This window comes from Podarcis melisellensis (genome assembly GCF_964234715.1).
Source record: "Podarcis melisellensis genome assembly, chromosome: 13".
Lineage (NCBI taxonomy): Eukaryota > Metazoa > Chordata > Lepidosauria > Squamata > Lacertidae > Podarcis > Podarcis melisellensis.
The window spans coordinates 55,578,329-55,596,204 of NC_138545.1; the positions used below are offsets into that span (position 1 = coordinate 55,578,329).

General features: G+C 48.8%; 1 protein-coding gene across 1 annotated transcript; it reads left to right on the forward strand.

Annotated features, from left to right (window-relative positions):
- On the forward strand, positions 1 to 10,677 carry LOC309354485 (beta-crystallin B2). The gene is made up of 6 exons (XM_081884638.1): positions 1 to 314; positions 2,242 to 2,313; positions 5,540 to 5,658; positions 6,562 to 6,694; positions 8,886 to 9,028; positions 10,303 to 10,677. Exons 2-6 carry the CDS (start codon positions 2,263 to 2,265, stop codon positions 10,469 to 10,471), a joined length of 615 nt encoding a protein of 204 aa, XP_081740764.1. The 5' UTR covers positions 1 to 314; positions 2,242 to 2,262; the 3' UTR covers positions 10,472 to 10,677.
- Positions 10,678 to 17,876: the final 7,199 nt, after the last annotated feature.

The window sequence follows — 17,876 nt, forward strand, 5'->3', positions numbered from 1 at the left end:
CAGCGGGGGCTTGGCAAAGATCCTGCTGAGGTTGACAGAAACTCCCTTTTCTTGCCAACAGGCCTGACAAAGAGAGTGGCTCCAAAATGAAAAGCTCATGAAATAATTCTGCCTGTTGGTCTTTAGCAGGACAAAGGGTCGTGACGAGTCAGCTGATCTGGGTTTTCATTGCCCTTTAATCCAACATTCTCGATTTTGATCACACATTCGTGAACTCGATAAATACTTCTGGTGCATTAATGTGCCGGCTGCCTATAAATTCTGGTGCTTAGCTGCAGCACTTCCAGTGGCATAAGCAAACTCTGGTGCAACTGGTAAGCATCTTATTTTTTTTTTTAAATCCCCCCCGCAAAGTTTTAAAGCTGGGGGGGGGGTTGTTGTTATATTTTTTGGGGGGGTCTTCTTCTTTCCATTCCAGGTATGAATATCCTGTAAAGGAAATCCCAGAAGGAGAAATTAGAAAGCAGCTCTCTAGTTCTCAGCCGGTCTCAGCTTCCACTGAGGCACCTCAAGTTAGGCATCCAATATATTTGTTCCAACCTGTCCTTACCTATGCTTTTAAAATCCAAACAGGAGAGCTGCCTCCATTGCCTAGGGAATATCTGTACAGTGGTACCTCGGGTTAAGAACTTAATGCGTTCTGGAGGTCTGTTCTTAACATGAAACTGTTCTTAACCTGAAGCACCACTTTAGCTAATGGGGCCACCGGAGCATGATATCTGTTCTCATCCTGAAGCAAAATTCTTAACCTGAGGTACTATTTCTGGGTTAGCGGAGTCTGTAACCTGAAGCGTATTTAGAGAGGCAGAAGAGGGACAGCAGCAATTGGGAGGGGAATGCCCTTTGGACAAGAGGGAATTGAGACAGGCAAGAATGGTTCACAGCCTGCATTAAGCAGTGCTAAGTGCTTTAAAAAGTAAAGTAAAGGACAGTTAAGTCCAGTCGCAGACGACTCGGGTTGCGGCGCTCATCTCGCTTTACAGGCTGAAGGAGCTGACGTTTGTCCGCAGACAGTTTTCCCGGGTCATGTGGCCAGCATGACTAAGCCGCTGGGATCGAGCAACGGGAGCTCACCCCGCCGCGGGGATTCGAACCACTGACTGGCAAGCCCAAGAGGCTCAGTGGTTTAGACCACAGCGCCACCCGCATCCCTATGCTAAGTGCTTAGTTGTGAGTAATTCCTCCTGGCTAGATGTGTCTGTGTCTGGACTGTTTGGGTATTTCCCAGCACCTTGGCAGCAATCAGAGGGTGTGGTCCCCACCCCCTATAGACCCCCCTTTTTTCTTTTGCAAACTGGCTGATTCCCTCTCCCTTTCAAATGTATATATTTTCTAGCTTCCTTTTACACAGCAGTCTCTTTAACCCTGGCAAATGTTTGTGTGGCCACCTGCAAATGGGGGCCTTTCTGTTAGGTTTCCTATCTAGAAATGTATATGATGGGAAAGGGAGCTGGTTGCAGTGGCGCTTTATGGCTGCATTGCAAATGAAGAGAGCCAAGTAGGGACAGGAGAGCAAGCCAGTTTCTGCCTAAACTGCACTTCCCCAAGTGATTTCTGGACCAATATGCAACTATCTTTCAAAATTTGCACTTCTCTGAGTTTTGCGGTGCAATTCTCCAATCCTTGAAAATGTTACAAAAATGCATCTATCTTTCATCGGGGTGGGGGAGAGGAGAGTATCAGGGGGCATAGCTTGCAAAAAACATACATGTTAGGCACAGCTGCATACGTGACAATTAGGGAAATGGCACACTAAAAGGATGACTAATTTTCATGAGGACTCTTTAAAATAAAAAGTGCAGATTGGTGTGGAGAACAGATTGGGGCAAAAGAAAAATTGAGAGAAACTGAAACTGACAGATCAATCCTCTGTCCCTGCTGTGTCAGGAGATTGTCTCTTGCCAGCTCTGCCGCTCCAGCTACCTACCTCCGAGGACTAGTAAACCCAGCATTGGAGACAGCAATGCTTCTGAATACCAGTTGCTGGAAATTGCAGGAGGGGAGAGAGCTCTAGTGCTCATGTTCTCCTTGCAGGATTCCCATCTGTTTGGCCACTGTGAGGATAGGATGCTGCACTAGATGGATCCAGCCAATGGCATTGCCGGGTTTCTGGTGCTCATGGAGCAGAGTGACCTGAACTTCCTCTGGGATGGCCCCTACCTAGCATTGTGTTTGTGCAATTTCTCCAATGTGGTGACTTTGCCCTCATCCTTCTAATCTGATGTGAGGTTCTCTCCCCAGGGAGCAGCTCAACCACTTTTCATGATGGCTTCAGACCACCAAGCATCAAAACAGCAGCAAGCCAGTTCCAAGGTCAGTAAGGGGCAGGCCAGGAAGCCCAGAGGGCTTGCAGCCCTGCAGAGGCTCTCCCTGGAAAGAACTCAACTGGGTGGAAAATTCCACTGCAGATCCAGAATCTTGCGGGGCAGCAGGAAGCAGTGACAAGAATAGATTTTGGTCCAATCTTACATTTTATCAATAAAATGAGAACCTTTATAACAGGGGAGATCTTTCCTGTAAACAAAGGAGGTGTAAGATCAACAAAGAGTATTATAGCTCCTCAAAGACTAATGAATGCATCATGGCACAAGCTTTTGTGGACTTTTGTGCATAAAAGTGTTAAGTTGCTCAGAAGGCAAGCAGAATGCAAAATCATTAGCCCACCATTTCTACCATGACTAGGAGAAAGGTAATCTCCATCTTGCTGGCTTCTGTGCAGAAAGAGAAAAGCAAGCCTGGCCGCCTTCCCCATCAGCACCACACAGAAAAAGGCAGGAAGCACAGGAGCTCCAGCAGGGGGCTTGGGCATCCTTGACATAGGTGGGCTTCTTAACTGTAAGTGTGGGCTGGTAGGGAGGACTCTCCAGAGTTTCAGGCAGAAGGACATTCCCAGCCAAAGATTGAACTTGGGGACCTTCTGCATTCAAAGCAGATGCTCTGCCTCTAAGCAGAGTAGCACTGAGAAACCACGGAAGGATTTTCTGGGAGCTTGAGTGTGGTCTGGACTAGCTCATGAGGTCTTTGACTTGGCTGGACCCTGCCCCAAGCAGAGCCACAGTGGGTGGTGTTGGTTCCTCCTGCCCCCCCATCAATTCTCATTTATTGCTCCTATGTGTAACCTGTGGGGCAGGGGGTTGGTCTGTAAAAGGCAGCAAGTTGGTTATAAGCGAGGACCAGGGCAGGATTCATGAATACATCTCAAACTTCTACTCTGTGCAGCTTTTGCATCACTGAGGTTCCTCTTTAGCCCTACAGGAAGCAGGATTGCATGTGCCTGTTCAAGCTTCAAAGATGCTTCAAAGCATCCTGCCAACTTTTTACACACACAAAATGAAACAGAAAGTGGACAGAGCAGGGCAATGGAAAGGTGGTGGAACAGGGATCCATCCTTGCTCCCCTCCCCATATTGGGCCATAAGACAGTACAACAGAAGTTGCCAGGGACCCAAGCTTTGCAAAGTTCCTGAATGCCTCTCCTCCCTCCCAGCCCTCCTGCCAGGGTCACAGGAAGTGTCCACACAAAGACAAACCCTGAAATGAGCTTGTTAATGCTGGAACTGGTTTCAGTAACAAAGCCAAGTTACTTGGTCTTTTGCAGCAAAAACGTTCAAGAGATCTGAGGCATCTAAGGGCCAATTTTTGGAAACCTGTTTGTGTTTCAGTTCTCACTGGTCATCTTTTTTTACTCTCTACTGTTGTGGTGGGCAGGAGGGGAGGCCTTGGGTCTATTATTTATTGCATTTATAACCCACCTTTTTCTCTAAGGAGCTCAAGGTGACTCACATGGTTCTTTCTCTCCTCACTTAATCCCCACAAGAGCCCTGTGAGACAATGGCTCCCCCATGGCTGCCCCATGAGTTTTATGGCTGAGCTTTATGGATTTGAACCCTGGTCTCCCAGGCCCAACACCCTTGCTCTCTCCCAGTGAGCCTGGTAGATGTTATTATCTACCCTTGCTTTCCCTTTGGCCTGCTCCTCCTCCAGGCACTAGCATTCCCATCTTTTAGCTGGAACCTCAGTGGATGGTACAATCCATGGAGGTCTTGGGCCAAAACTGGATAACTAGGTAGGCTAGGGAGGAAATTGGTGCAGGATGAAGTCACTCACAGTTAGGCCTGTCAAAAGAATGTTACAGCATTGCTTGTAAAGTCCTGTTGCAAAGTCCCATTGCAAAGTCCTGTTTCCGCCTGTGAACAGTCCAGGGAGGTCCATGAAGGAGGTACCCACCACCTCCTGCTGCCATCCCAGTATCTGCTTCTCAGCAGGAGGCTCTTTCTGAAGGTGCCACTGGAAATCATGTCCTCGGTACATATTTCCACCTCCTTTGAAGTGTAAGTATTCTAACCCCTTCACTTGACCTGCTCCACTTGCTCTCTGCTCCAGGACTGAAAGGGAAATCTGAAAGAGGGAAGTTTATACGAAGGTTCACTGACTTGATGAAACCTGAATGCAGCCAAAATTCCTGGTGGATCCACTGGCAGAGGAAGAGGAGTGTGGAGGGAGCGCACCGCCGCCGGCAGCGCAATCCTGGTGGGGTGCCATCGCAGCTGCCCCCCCCCGCCTGTGCTGGGCGCCACGTCCCCCGCAGGTGGTGCACCACACCCCCAGGACACGCACCAGCCCTGCCCCCGCCTGCTTTCTGCCACTGGGTAGATCATGACATTTGTAGCTCAGAGGTAGAGTATCTGCTTTGCATGCAGAACATCCCAGCTTCAATCTTCAGGTAGAGCTTGAAGAGACCCTCCCTGAAACCCTGGAGGGCCACTGGCAGTCAGTGAAGACAGTACAGTACTGAGCAGTGGCCTAGCCGGGGGGGGGGGGGCTGGGGGGTTCTGGGTGCCCCCATGCCAGGTGAGGCAGGAGCACAGGGAAGGTGCACCCAGTCAGGGGTGGCACCCCATTCCCCTTGTGGCCAGCGAAGGGGCGCCCCCTGGCAGGCCAAGAGGCGGGGGCGAGGCACAGCCGCTGCAACTACCTCCCCCCAGGGCGTGACCCGGGACAGAAACAGTGGACAGCAGGAGACGTGATGGAGGCCTCTCCGCTCCTCTCCTCTGCTGGCCTCAGCATGTGATTGCATCCCCCATGCTGCATTGCGAGGCTGCAATCCGACAGTCACAAAGGCGCACAGGGCTGCCAGGCACGTGCCCTTCAAATCAGTCCAATCAGACTAATTGCAAGCAGCTGCTCCCTCTGTGCCCCACCCCCTGCCACTTTGGGCGCCTGCCCCGGGCAGCAGTAGCATACGCTCTGCCATTGGTCCTGAGCTAGCTGGACCAGCAGTCCAATGCCATATAAGGGAGCTTCCAATGTTCATACCCAGACACAGCTGTTCTCTCCATCTGTACGTTCGGCTAGCCACACCATGATGACTGCACCAATCTGTCCTCCTCTGTTCCTGCCTTCTCTGCCTATTTGAAGGCAGCTTCCCCTCCAGATGTTTGGATTGCAGCTTTCACCAGCCACCCAGCATCAAAAGGCTCTGGGTAGGCACCCTGAGTAGGGTACCAGGTGTCTATCTGTCTCTCTTTCTCGGGTTCCAGATTGTCGTCTTCGAGCAGGAGAATTTCCAGGGTCGCTGCCATGAGCTGAATGCGGCTTGTCCCAATTTGAAGGAGGTTGGGCTAGAGAAAGTGGGCTCCATCCTGGTGCATTCAGGCCCGTAAGTCTCCCCCTGTGCGAACAGGGGTCAGGAAAGATGCAAGGGCAAGCTTCTGTGCCAAGGTGGGGTTGGGTCACACAGCTAGAAGGAGCTTCGTTTTTGACACTGCACAATTTCATGCAAGTGTCTTGTTTGTCCTTCAAAGGGCAAAATGAGGAGAACCTCCTGCCTCTTCAGATAATGATCTCAGATAGCCTCTGAGGTGAATCATGCTCCAACATGACTGTCATTTCAATGATGAGCAAATATGACATTCTTAGCCCTTTGTGGGAGAGGGAATGATGTATTTGGAGGAATGAGATTCCTTCAGCTCCAACTTTCATTTTAATTTTATTTCAGCAATTTTTGTTAGGGTGAGGTTTTGGGTTTGGGTTTATGAATGTATGGATCATTTGAGCAAGTTTGGGGTTATTCTGGGTTTAAGGCTGTTTATTTCCTGTTAGGTGAAGAATAGGTTGCAAATAGCAGAAGTAAATAAATAATTGAATTAAAATGTTGGAGTAGTTCCCCTCCTCTACACCAGAGGCATACACCAGAGATTTTCTTCTAAATCTGAAGTGAGGACAGATAATTTATCTGTACAGTGGTACCTCGGGTTAAGAATTAAATTTGTTCTGGAGGTCCATTCTTAACCTGAAACTGTTCTTAACCTGAGGTACCATTTTAGCTAATGGAGCCTCCCACTGCCACTGTGCTGCCGCTGCACAATTTCTGTTCTCATCCTGAAGCAAAGTTCTTAACCCGAGGTACTATTTCTGGGTTAGCGGAGTCTGTAACCTGAAGCATCTGTAACCTGAAGCATCTGTAACCCGAGATACCACTGTACTGCCAAGAAAAAGTTAGTTCTGCTCCAGCTGATGGAGATTTTTGTGGGGGGTGGGGGGTATCTCTGTGCTTTTCCAGATGGGTTGGCTATGAGCAGGTGAACTGCAAAGGGGAGCAATTTGTCTTTGAGAAAGGAGAATATCCCCGCTGGGACTCGTGGACCAACAGCCGGAGGAGCGACAGCATCTCTGCCTTGAGGCCCATCAAAGTGGTGAGGAGGTGGGGAGGGGAGGGGGACATTCTGGCTGGTGGCAGGCAGCACTCATGTAGTGAATGTCCTGGGCTGGATACAAGAATGGGCAGGTTTGGCTTCATGCCTGGTGGAGTCACAAGGGTCTCCAGCTGATCTTAGAAGATTTTGGAGTGGGCAGATGGAATCATTGAGCTGGGATCCCAAGAGTCACTCAGTCCACCCCCCTGTAATGCTCTCCTAGGGATGTGTGCCCAGCAACATCAAATTCCCCATCCCTGCTCGAAATATGATGGGGCTGGACAGACATAGAACAGATGGCAGCTTCAGCAGCAAAAACAAAAGAGAGGAAGGAAAGAAGGGTGCAAATGATGACCTTCATGTGCCCTTTGTGGTTTGTTATTCCAGTTGGAAGGTGGGTCATGGCTTTATCTGCAAAGCAAAACTCTGAATCGGTGACACAAGTCATGCTTTCACAGGAACCACTTGGAGGAAAGAGGGGTTTTGTGGGCAGGGGGAGATGTAATATTCTGGAACACACAATAGCCTAGTTTTATGAGAGAGATTTCTCCCTACCACCAGCAACCATATACTTGTGAGGAGGGCCCACCCGTGGTGTGTTACTGTTTGGGTGGCTTTCAATGATTAAAAATGCAATGCATTAAAATTCATGCATGGTATTTTCAGTGCTATTTTTCTAGAAAAAGAGCCAGAACTCGCCACGGACACCTCCCTTTTTCTCTTATAATGGCAATGGTGCCTACCTGAGAGGGACTGAGTTCCGGTTGAAAAAAAGCTGTGGGTATTTTAATATATTGTTATTAACAATAAAATTGCATGAAGTACATGGCATTGAAGTCCCTTCAAAAACCAAGAGCTGAAGTGGCTGCAGCAGAGAAGTCCCTGCTGCCCCAGAAATGTTCCGATCAGCAAGGAGTGGGCAGCCCTTGCCGGAAGCCTCCAAGGAGACGCTACTCTCTGGTAGGCACAATGGCAATAGCTACCAAGTACATTACAACTTGGTTAGATATTACATCTACCCTTATCCACTTTTAAACAAATGTTCTGTACAAAAATACAGAATAAAATCACAGATGCTTGGCTTTGCAAATAAGTGAATGTTTTGCTCACAGAGTTTCCAAAAGTTGCAGCAATAAAGTCTCCATCTGCTGGCGGTCATACAAAGAAGAGGCTCTAAAAGACTTTAAAATAAAATAATTTTCTTTAAAGGATCATTGCAGGCTATAAAATCTCCCTTTTGGAGAGGTTCAGCTCAATGGCAGCATTTGCAGAGCCCAGAGTCAAAGCTATATAGGAGGAAGAGAAAGACACTGGGGGGGGGGAGGGGAGCCTGCTAAGCAACACCCACTCTGATAACTTGGGCTCAGGGTTAACCCTTTTATGCACACAGGTGTGTGTCAATAACTGCATATTACAGCATTTATACCCTCCCTTTTTCCCAAGCTGGGATTCAAGGAGGCGTCCAACATTTAAAAACACCATTATGAAATGCAAAGTAATCCCAACAAGCTAGTTAAAAACCAATAGTTAAAATACATTAGAACACCAGCAATTAGAATGCAGTTTGCCCCGACAGCAGCACTGTCTGCACCTTAGTTTCCAAAGACCTGTCCAAACAGGAAGGTCTCAACCTGCCAGCAGAAGGATGACAAAGAGGGAGCCAGTCTAGCCTCTCTTGGGAGGGAATCTCATATTCTGGGAACAGCTGTAGAAAAGACTCATTCTTGGGTCACCACCAGCTGTGTTTCTGATGCTGTTGGGACCAAGATCTCACTCAAAGATCTCACCCAAAGATCTTAACACCTGGGCAGGTTTGCATGGGGAGATGTGAGCTTTCAGGTAGCCTGGGCCCAATCATATAGGACTTTGTAAGTTACAAGCAGCACTTTGAAGTGTGCCTGGAATCAGATTGGTAGCCTGTGAGATTGTTTTAACTGGGCTGTAGCGTGCTGAGGTGGTCTGCATAATTCTCCCAGCCACCCCTTATTCCTTACAAGGATCCTACGATGTAAAGCTAATCCAAGGGTTTGAGCCCAGAGGAGTGGAGCTGGCATGCTTCTGCTCCTACCCAGTGAGCCAGGGTTTGCACGTGGCTTCCCCCCCATGGCCTCCTTCTTCCTTTGCTCTGTCACCCTTCCCCCTTCCCTTGTGTGGCTGCCTCTAACTTTGGCCTGGTGCGGCTTCCTCCTAGGACAGCCAGGAGCACAAGATCGTCCTCTATGAGAACCCCAGCTTCACTGGAAAGAAGATAGAGATCATCGATGATGACGTGCCCAGTTTCCATGCCCATGGCTACCAGGAGAAGGTGTCCTCTGTGCGCGTCCAGAGTGGCACGTAAGTCCTCTGCCAGGCAGCTTGGTCACGCTTGGTTGGCTGAGAGAGCTCATTTCCTAAAGATTCCTGGGTGGAGTGGCACAAAAGCCTCTGAGGTGTTCCTGGACTCAACTGAAGGCCACTGGGCTTTTTGCAGGACACCACTGGCATGCGCCTAGAAACATAGGTATCAGTCCATTGGTCTATTTAGCTCAGTATTGCCTCTACTGACTGGCAGCGGCTCTCTTACCCAGTCCTCCCGATGCCAGAGGAGATTGAACCTTCTGCTTGCAAGACAGATGCTCTTCTGTGACCCTCCATAAGGACAGTGCAAAAAAGGTGCTAAAGATGGAGGCGCAGGTGTGCGGTAGATGAAGAGGCTGGGCTTCGTTAGGGTCCAGTCTATGTCTTATAGGAAGTGCCCAGAGTCTGAGCCAGAGTGCTGCTTAGGACTGTCTACAATAATATTCCCCAACCTGGTGCCCTTCAGGTCTTTTGAATGACAACTCTCATTAGCTCTGACCATTGGCCAGGGTGGGAGTTGTTGTTCAAAACACCTGGAAGGCACCAGGTTGGGGGTTCAGGTGGGGTCTTTCCCAGCCCTGCCTGGGGTGGGTTGAATCTAGGGCCATTTGCATGGGGGTCAGGGGCCCTATTTCTCCTTGATAGGATCGTGCAAATTCATTTCTTCATTGAGTTCCTTGGGTTCACGTGTTACACTCAGGCCACATTCACACCAAACATTTGAAGCACTAGAATGCTGCTTTAAAAAGTTGAGGCTTCCCGCAAAGAATTCTGGGAGCTGAAGTCTATTAAGGGCACCCTGTTCTCTGAATGGTTTGACAATCAGTCCCTCTTCCCAGGGAATTATGGGAATTGTGGCTCTGTGAGAAGCACAGGGGTATTCTAGCAATGCTCAGCACCCTTAACAGACCACAGCTCCCAGAATTGTTTGCAGGAAGTCATTGCTTCTTAAAGTGGCACCATAGCTCTTTAAATGCATGGTGTAGATGTGGCTCAGTCAAAGTGGCAGGCAGTGGCAGATCCATGATCATCCCCCCTGGATGGTGGAAGCATATAGAAAGGCCTTTTTTGCTTTTGGAAATAAATGAGATGCTGTAAATCTGCTTCCAAACTTTTCTTAATGTTCAGTTCTAAATATAACAAATGTGTTACAGACTGCAAGCAAAACAGAGCAGAAAGCCCTGTCCACTAGCCAGATCCCATCCCCTGGGATGAATAGCTGGGAGGGGACTCCCACTGTGTGCTGCGCTGACTCCACTTCCCTTTTGCAGATGGGTGGGATACCAGTATCCTGGCTACCGAGGCTACCAATACCTCTTTGAGAAGGGGGACTATAAGGACAGCGCTGAGTTTGGTGCTCAGCAGCCCCAGATCCAATCGGTGCGGCGAATCCGGGACATGCAGTGGCATCAGAGGGGGGCCTTCCATCCTGCCAGCTAAGCCTCCCACTCCCCTTTGCTGCTGCCTCCAGACTGGGGGGGGTGAGAGTGCTCTGAGAGAGCCAGCAAGGGCCCTGACCTGGTCATCTACCCCCCCCCACCAGCTGGGGCCGCCTCTTCTGCACGCTCATGTGTGTGAGTAACTGTTCTTGCTACTGCTGTCATCACCATGGAATCGCCTGAATAAAGCTTTGCCATTCGAACACAGTTCTTGGTCTTTTCTGTTCTACTCATGATACTCCTAGAATCATGGAATTGTAGCATCGGAGGGGCTCTCTGAGGGTCATCTAGTCCAGCTCTCTGCCATGCAGGAATCAAAGCTACGGCATCCTTGACTTCTGTTTAAATACTTCCAGTGAAGGAGAGTCCACCACCTTCCTAGGGCGTCCATTAGACTGCCAAATGGTTTTTGCTGTCAGAAAGTTCTTTGTCCTTGCCCCCCCCCCCGCTACACCCATGAGTCCAATCCCCTTTGATGCAGGAAGAGCTGCAGTCCAGCAGCAAGCAGGGAGACTTACTCAGCCATGGTATTTTACTTAAGGGCCACTCACTCTTAGATGAACCTACTTCACAGGGTTTTGGGAAGGATAAAAGGACAGAGGAAAACGATAGATGCCTTGGAGTTCAACCAATATATAGATCACAGAAAGATTACAAATTTTCCCTTCCAAACAAAGCCTCCCCCCCTTTTTTTTAGGGGGAGGGTTGTGTGCATGGCTAGATTAGGTGTCTAATGTCTTCCTGTGTGTGAGAGAGAAGACAAAGACAAAAACAAAGGTAGAGGGAGGAAACAAGAGGCATAGAGTGAAGATATGAGGGAAGTGAGCAAGGAGAGCTTCATGCCTGATAACCCCCTATTCCCTCACCCCAGATTCCCCTCGCTGGTGAAGTACATGGCAGCCTGTACTTGGGGGGAGCTTAGATAAGAGAGAGAGGGGATGAGAGACAGAGAAACTGATGCTTGCCCTCTCCCCAATCACACTGCCACTTGCCCTTCCGCATCCCACAGAATCATGCCACCGCTTGCCCTCCTAACCACCCCCTCCAAATCGCATGTGAACTGCTGTGAACTGCTGCTCACCTGTGGGCAGCTGGCAGCCACTAGAGTTGCCATATTTCAAAGAGTGAAAATCAGGACAGAAAAGTTGTTGTTTTTTTAGTTGTTTTTTTTAGTTTTGCCCAAAGTTGTTGACACTGTTGACATGGATTGCCACATGTCCAGATTTTCCCAGATATTTTTTCATTTTTTTCCTGTCCCTCCACTTTCAACCCTTTTGGAGGGGTCTCTTAGGGTCACTTCCCATCTCTCCACATCCCCATAGGTTAGATTACTGCGACATGTTATATGCTCAAGCCACCTTTGCAGATGGTTTGAGTATATAACATCAATCCTGGCCCAACTGCACTGGCTGCCACTTAGTTTCTGGACCCCATTCAAAGTACTGGTCTTGACATATAAAGCCTTAAATGGCTCAGGATTGCAATACCTGACCAGACCCAGCATTCATCATCAGCTATCATTTTCTGATCAATCTCTATTGCTGTCGAAGGTGTGCACTGTTGAAAGTCTTCTGCCTCTGCTATTTACCATGGAGGGCTGTTTAACCCACAACCACCATGCCACCCCAGTCATGTGCTGATAGCAGAGTTAACCAGGGTTCCATCTGCACCCCATGCAAATATTACTTGCCCAATGAAAGCACTTCCTCAGTCTGGTGATCCCCCATTGAGCCCCTCCCTGCTCTGTAGTCCTGCAGCCTCCAAACCAGCGAAGGAGAGGCCAAGTTCCCCTCTGCCTCTTTCCTGGCACAGCCACAGCCTGTCCAAGAGGCACCTTGGGTGGCTATTTAAGCTGAAGCCCCCTGGCATGTCACTGGCTGTGATGAATGATGTTCCAAGAAAATTTGCTATTTTCTGCTCCCAGACAGACTAGCGGATGCATCTTGAATGCCAATGAGGAGGAACTGGGGAGACCAGGCAGCTGCTTTTCAGGTTTGTATGTAAAAGCCCCCCCCCCCCGCTTCCAAGTTTCCCCGGCTGTGCCCGGGTGTGCCTTCCCCCTTCATCTATCATTCTAAAACATTTCTGTCTCGCTATTCAGCTACACACACCCCTGCGGCGAAGCAGCTTACAAAAACTAGTAGACAGTTTTGCCCTTAGCTCCACAATCTAAAATACACAACCCACGAGGAAAAAGAGATTGGGAGGGAGGAGGAAAACAACAAGCTCAGGCAGGTGTTCTTAAAGTCACAGTTCTTCTAATGAACCGTTTGGATAGAAGAGATGAACTGCTTCTCCCTTGGAGGTTAATTTTGAAAAACAAAGTGGCAAACGGCTATGGTTCTGCCTTGGACCATTACACTTCCCATTTGCCTGAATAAAAGTCCCCCCCCCCCAATTTAGGTGGGATTTGGAGCCTTCCAGGAAGAATGGGAGGCCATGGCACCTCTCTTGGCTAGAAATTAAGCCATGGCTGAGCCCACCAGAAGTGGCACCTCAACTTAGCTAGGCTCGGTCTGAGGTCCTGCGTCTGTTCCAGGTCTCAAGGCTGAGGCACTGGCTTGGGCTTCCCCTGAGGGAAGCGGGGAACCCAAAGCAACCAGCCTTGGCCAGGCATTTGGGTTGGGCTTTGCTTGTTCTGACTTGGTCAGATCCCACCTGGGATGTCCAGTTCTGGGTGCCACAGTTTAAGACCGGATATTGACAAGCTGGAAGGTGTGCAGAGGAGGGCAGCCAAGATGATCCAAGGTCTAGTTGATGGGGTCAGGGATGTTGAGGCTGCAAAGAGGAGACTGCGAGGGGACAGGATGGCCAGACATACAAGGTATGAGAGCTGTCATCCGGAGGTTCTGCCCTCCCCAACAAAAGGCCTGCCCCCTCCAACAAAAATCCTGGCTTCACCCATGGTTGGACTAGATGAGCCTTCTATGATTCTAAGTCTTTTGGTGTCTTTAAAAGACTGACTGTTGCATAAACTCCATTGGACTGGTGTTGTGAGTGTGAGGGTACTACAACAGACTTGGGAGTTTGTATGTGTGTTGTTCAGCTGAGTTCATTTGATAGGAGGCAGGCATTGTAAGCATGTTGCCCATGTTAATCCCCTTCTAACATGTATGTGTGGCATGATCATGTATTTATATGCCAAGGTAACCTTGAGCAAATAGACTGGCACCTCTGCCCCAGTCCTGGCAGAATTAGTGTTCCTTTAACAAATTATGGCAGGCAGAAATTCAGCAGGTCAGAACTAGCCTTTGGGATTTAAATTAGGGTTACCAGATGTCCCCGTTTCCCCATTTCCTGGGGACAGTCCCTGCATTTGCAAATAAGTTCCCGGGCAAATTCCATCCCTGGAATGTCCCCAGATTTCATCTAATATCCCTGGAAAATGCAGCAGTGGCAGTCTCAGCAGCCCGGAGCAGCTGGCTCTGGCTGGCTTCAGGAGCTGCTCAGAAATCCCCATATGATGGTGGTGCAGGGGCTCTAAGATGCAGCTTCCGGGCTGCCTCCACCTTCCCCGACCCCAGCAACTAAGCTGTGAAGGGAGGCTTCACGATGCCTATCAGAACTTGCGTGCAAGCAGGAGGGGGCAGGAATCTCTCAGTTAGGCAATGGGAAGCCTCCCTTCCCAGCTGAGGGATCCCCACCCCCTCCTGCTTGCACGCAAGTAGGAATGGGATTGGGGCTGCTCCAATGGGAAGGGAGGCATTATGCTACCCTTGCCTCGCCACCGCAACTACTCTCGGCTCTCCTTCTCTGCCTTCCATGCACACCACTTCCCCACCACCTCCACCACCATCGAAGAACCAACAACTCAGGGGCTGCCCAGGCTCACGGAGAAAAGAGACAGAAGCCTCAGAGGAAGGGGAAATGTGGCTGTTGAGGTCAAGGCAGCAGCCGCCCCTCTGCCACCGCCATTGCTGCAGCATCAACATCCTGAACATGTAGTATCTATTTATTTATTTCATTGAAAAAAATCTGGTAACCTTAATTTAAATTCCTACTTGTAACAGTTTAAAAAGGTTGCAGATCCCTTTGTGTGCACTTACTGACTTGAATGGGACAGCATGTGCATAAGATTTCAGATTGCGCACACTTGTATTTGAACTTGGTGGAGCTTACAGTTTGAACCCTGTGTGTTTGCTTAGACGTGAGGCCTATTGGGGCAGCTCAGCCAGCCCCACCCTTTTCTTGTAGTCCATGGGCAGAGCACGTATCTAGGGTGTCAGGTGGGGACACCAATGCAAAACAGAATGTCCATATTTTCATCTGAAAAATGTTGGAGTCAACAGCTGTTAATAGTGATGGGCAAATAGAAACTCCAGGTTCAGAGACAGCAGAAGAGACAATTGCCTTCATGCCTTGCTTGTGTGCTGGTCCTGAGGCATGGTCGAAGTCCAGTCCGAGGTTGAGGGTGCAGTATTGAGGCCGTCCGTCAAAGTTGAAGCTGGGTCCAAAGCAGGGAGTCGGGCGAGGTCAGGAGATCTGGCAGGACAGGGTGCAGGCAGGAACTGGCTACCAACAACGTTGCTCCCACAACCTGGGACTGGGGCTGCCTGGGTTACCGGACCCAGAGGCAACCTCAGCTTCCTCTGACGGGGCTGAGAGTGGAGCACCTGCAGGCAATGGGTCCTCCATCACCTCAGAAGCCAGGGCAGACTCAGCTGGTGCCTGCACCTGAGGATCCAGCACAAGTGAGGACCCTTCAGGCTCAAGCCCCAGCCCTGGCTCAGCTGCTTCTGGAGGCGGGGAATCCTGTGCAGGTTGGGGTTCCTCAGGTTCAGCTTCCGAGTCTGAATCCCAGGCCATCACAGCTTGTGATGGCCTTTGTGAGAAGCAGGATGAGAGTCTCTGGACTCTTTGCCTACCACCCCACCTTTGTTGTGTAAAACTCACCCGTGGTGCTCCTACCATGGTGCCTATGTCCCAGCCAAGGACTATTTTTATCCATCTCCTTTGTTTATAGTTTTGAGTGTGGTTTTAAATCTTCTCCTTCATGTGAAATGTATTTTCTTCCCTCCAATAATTTTCCATTTCATGGTCTGAGCCGCAGCAGCCAAGTCTCCAGATTAGAACTGAGAAGGAAATGAGCTGTGACGGATGGACCCCTTGCCGTGGAGGGTACCAGGCCTCTTTCTTGTCAGTTGGGGGGCCGAGCGGGTGGCCCACAGTTGAGGGAGGTGGAGGGGCTGTTTTTGCAGCCCTCAGCCCAAAGAGCTACTCAGTAGTCTTGTGTGGGTCAGAGGAGGGGGGCATTCACTGCTGCTCTTTAGCACCACCAGGCTCTCATGCCCAGGCTAGCCTCTATCCAAAAGGAAGAAGGTGCGTCCCAATCCACCCACAAGAAATTCTCCTTCTCCAGCCTCATGGGAATGAAAAAAGACTGAGACATTCCCCCCTGAGAAGTAGTGATTAGGAAACTTGACCTGTTGAATGTCCTTGGCACACAGCTCGTAGAACTACACCCTCCTGGCCTGCTTCCTTGCAATCTAAAATACATAGCACAAAAGGAAAAAGAGATGAGGAGGGAAGAGGATATCCTGCTCCCCAACATAAATCCTGGCTATGTCCATCCTTAGTGGGGCTGCTGGAAGGTCATGGGTGGCAAATGAGCAGCAGCAAGTGGGCGGTCAAGTTGGTTGAAGGAAGGAAGGAAGGAAGGAAGGAAGGAAGGAAGGAAGGAAGGAAGGAAGAAAGTGTTCCATTTTGGGAAGTGTGAATGATGGAAGTTTGCAAATATGAACTGAACTGTTATTCTCCCTCTCTCCCAGAGAGGAGACCCTCCTGCCATGTTTGGGTCAAAGGCATGTTTCTGCAGGAACATTGTTTCTGCTGATCCTCACAGCTTTGGATTGACTGGAGGGTCTGTGTGTTGGCTTCTTCTTCAAAAGAAAACAGATCTTCATACTTGACAGTGCCTGTGTCAGACTAGTTAGCTGCAGCCAAGCCTGGCTGACCTACCCTTCTAGTGCCCCCAAACACGTCATCCTAATATAACTGTTGCCAAGGGAAGGGGGGAATAACACAAAAGAGTGATCATTAGAGAGCCAGCAGAAGGCCACCAGGCATTGTATAATATCTGGTAGCAAAAATAACTGCTTGGAATTTCTCAACAAATGTCATTGACGAGAAACAGCAACTGCAATCCCCCTACCCCTCCCAAAGCAGAGAGAGGCAAACTCTAGATGTTGTTGGACTCTCAACTCCAGGCAGCTCCAGGCAGCATGTACAATGGTCAGTGAGGAAAGGAATTGCAGCCCAGCAAGAGCTGGAAGAAGACATAGCATGTTCCCCATGTCTTGTGAAAGAGATTGTGGGAACAGGATTCTGTTCTTGGTTCATAGGGGCAAAAGAAAGCAGAGATTGGCCCATTAGAAAAAAGCATCCCAATCCCACCACTGGACAGAACCCATGAAAATGTCAAGAGGTTCTGGCAAGTTTGTTTGAGTCCTCCAGAATGCTGTTGGGAAAGATGTTACCCAAAGCAGAGGGCAAGGGGCACAAGGAGGAACAACAGTCAGTGCTTTTTTTAAAAAAAATGTTTAGGGGTACTCTCATTTTGACTCAAGAAAATCATCATTTTACAGTTCAAATCGGGGGGAAATAAATACAGTAGATGGAAAAAAGTACAGAGATCCATAAAATGTTTAGGGGTATGCGTACCCCTGTGTACCCCCAGAAAAAGCACTAAAAACAACAACAACAACAACAACATGTACAAATAATAGGCTGATGGTGTAGTCACAGGAGAGCAGGGCAGATCAGCAGACAACAGGTAAAAACAGGTAAAAACTCAACATCAGCAGTTCAGCAATTTCAGATATCCTCTGCATTTGAACTCTGCCACAACTTCATTCATTCCTCAAAACCAAACAGTGCAAAAACAATTTCATAACACAGAAAAAGAACACAGCAGCAAATATAACCTAGGGGACTCTTTTTAAAAAATATTTTTATTAAGTTTTACATAACAAATTTAAATTCAAACAAATCCACATCATCATTTAGGATTCCCTGAATCCTTTGACTTCCCTCTGTCCTTCCACGGTTACCATTAACAATCCCCCCCCTGCTTATTTTCTCTATTTTTAAAAAAGAATAGTAATCCGTTTTTCCATAGTTTTTCGTACATTACATGCATTACTTCAGTCCTGCCAAAGGATTTTTAGTTGTTTACAGTATTCTCTTAAATACATTATATTTTTTTCCCATTCCTTCTTAAAATTCTTTTCTTCCTCATTTCTGATTTTCCCAGTCAGTTTTGCCATTTTGGTGTAGTCCATCATCTTCATCAGCCATTCATCTCTGGCTGGAACTTTATCTTCATTTCATCTCTGGGCCAGTAGTATCCACGCTGCTGTCATTGCATACATGAATAGTTGTTTCTGCTCCTTCAGAATCTCTGTACC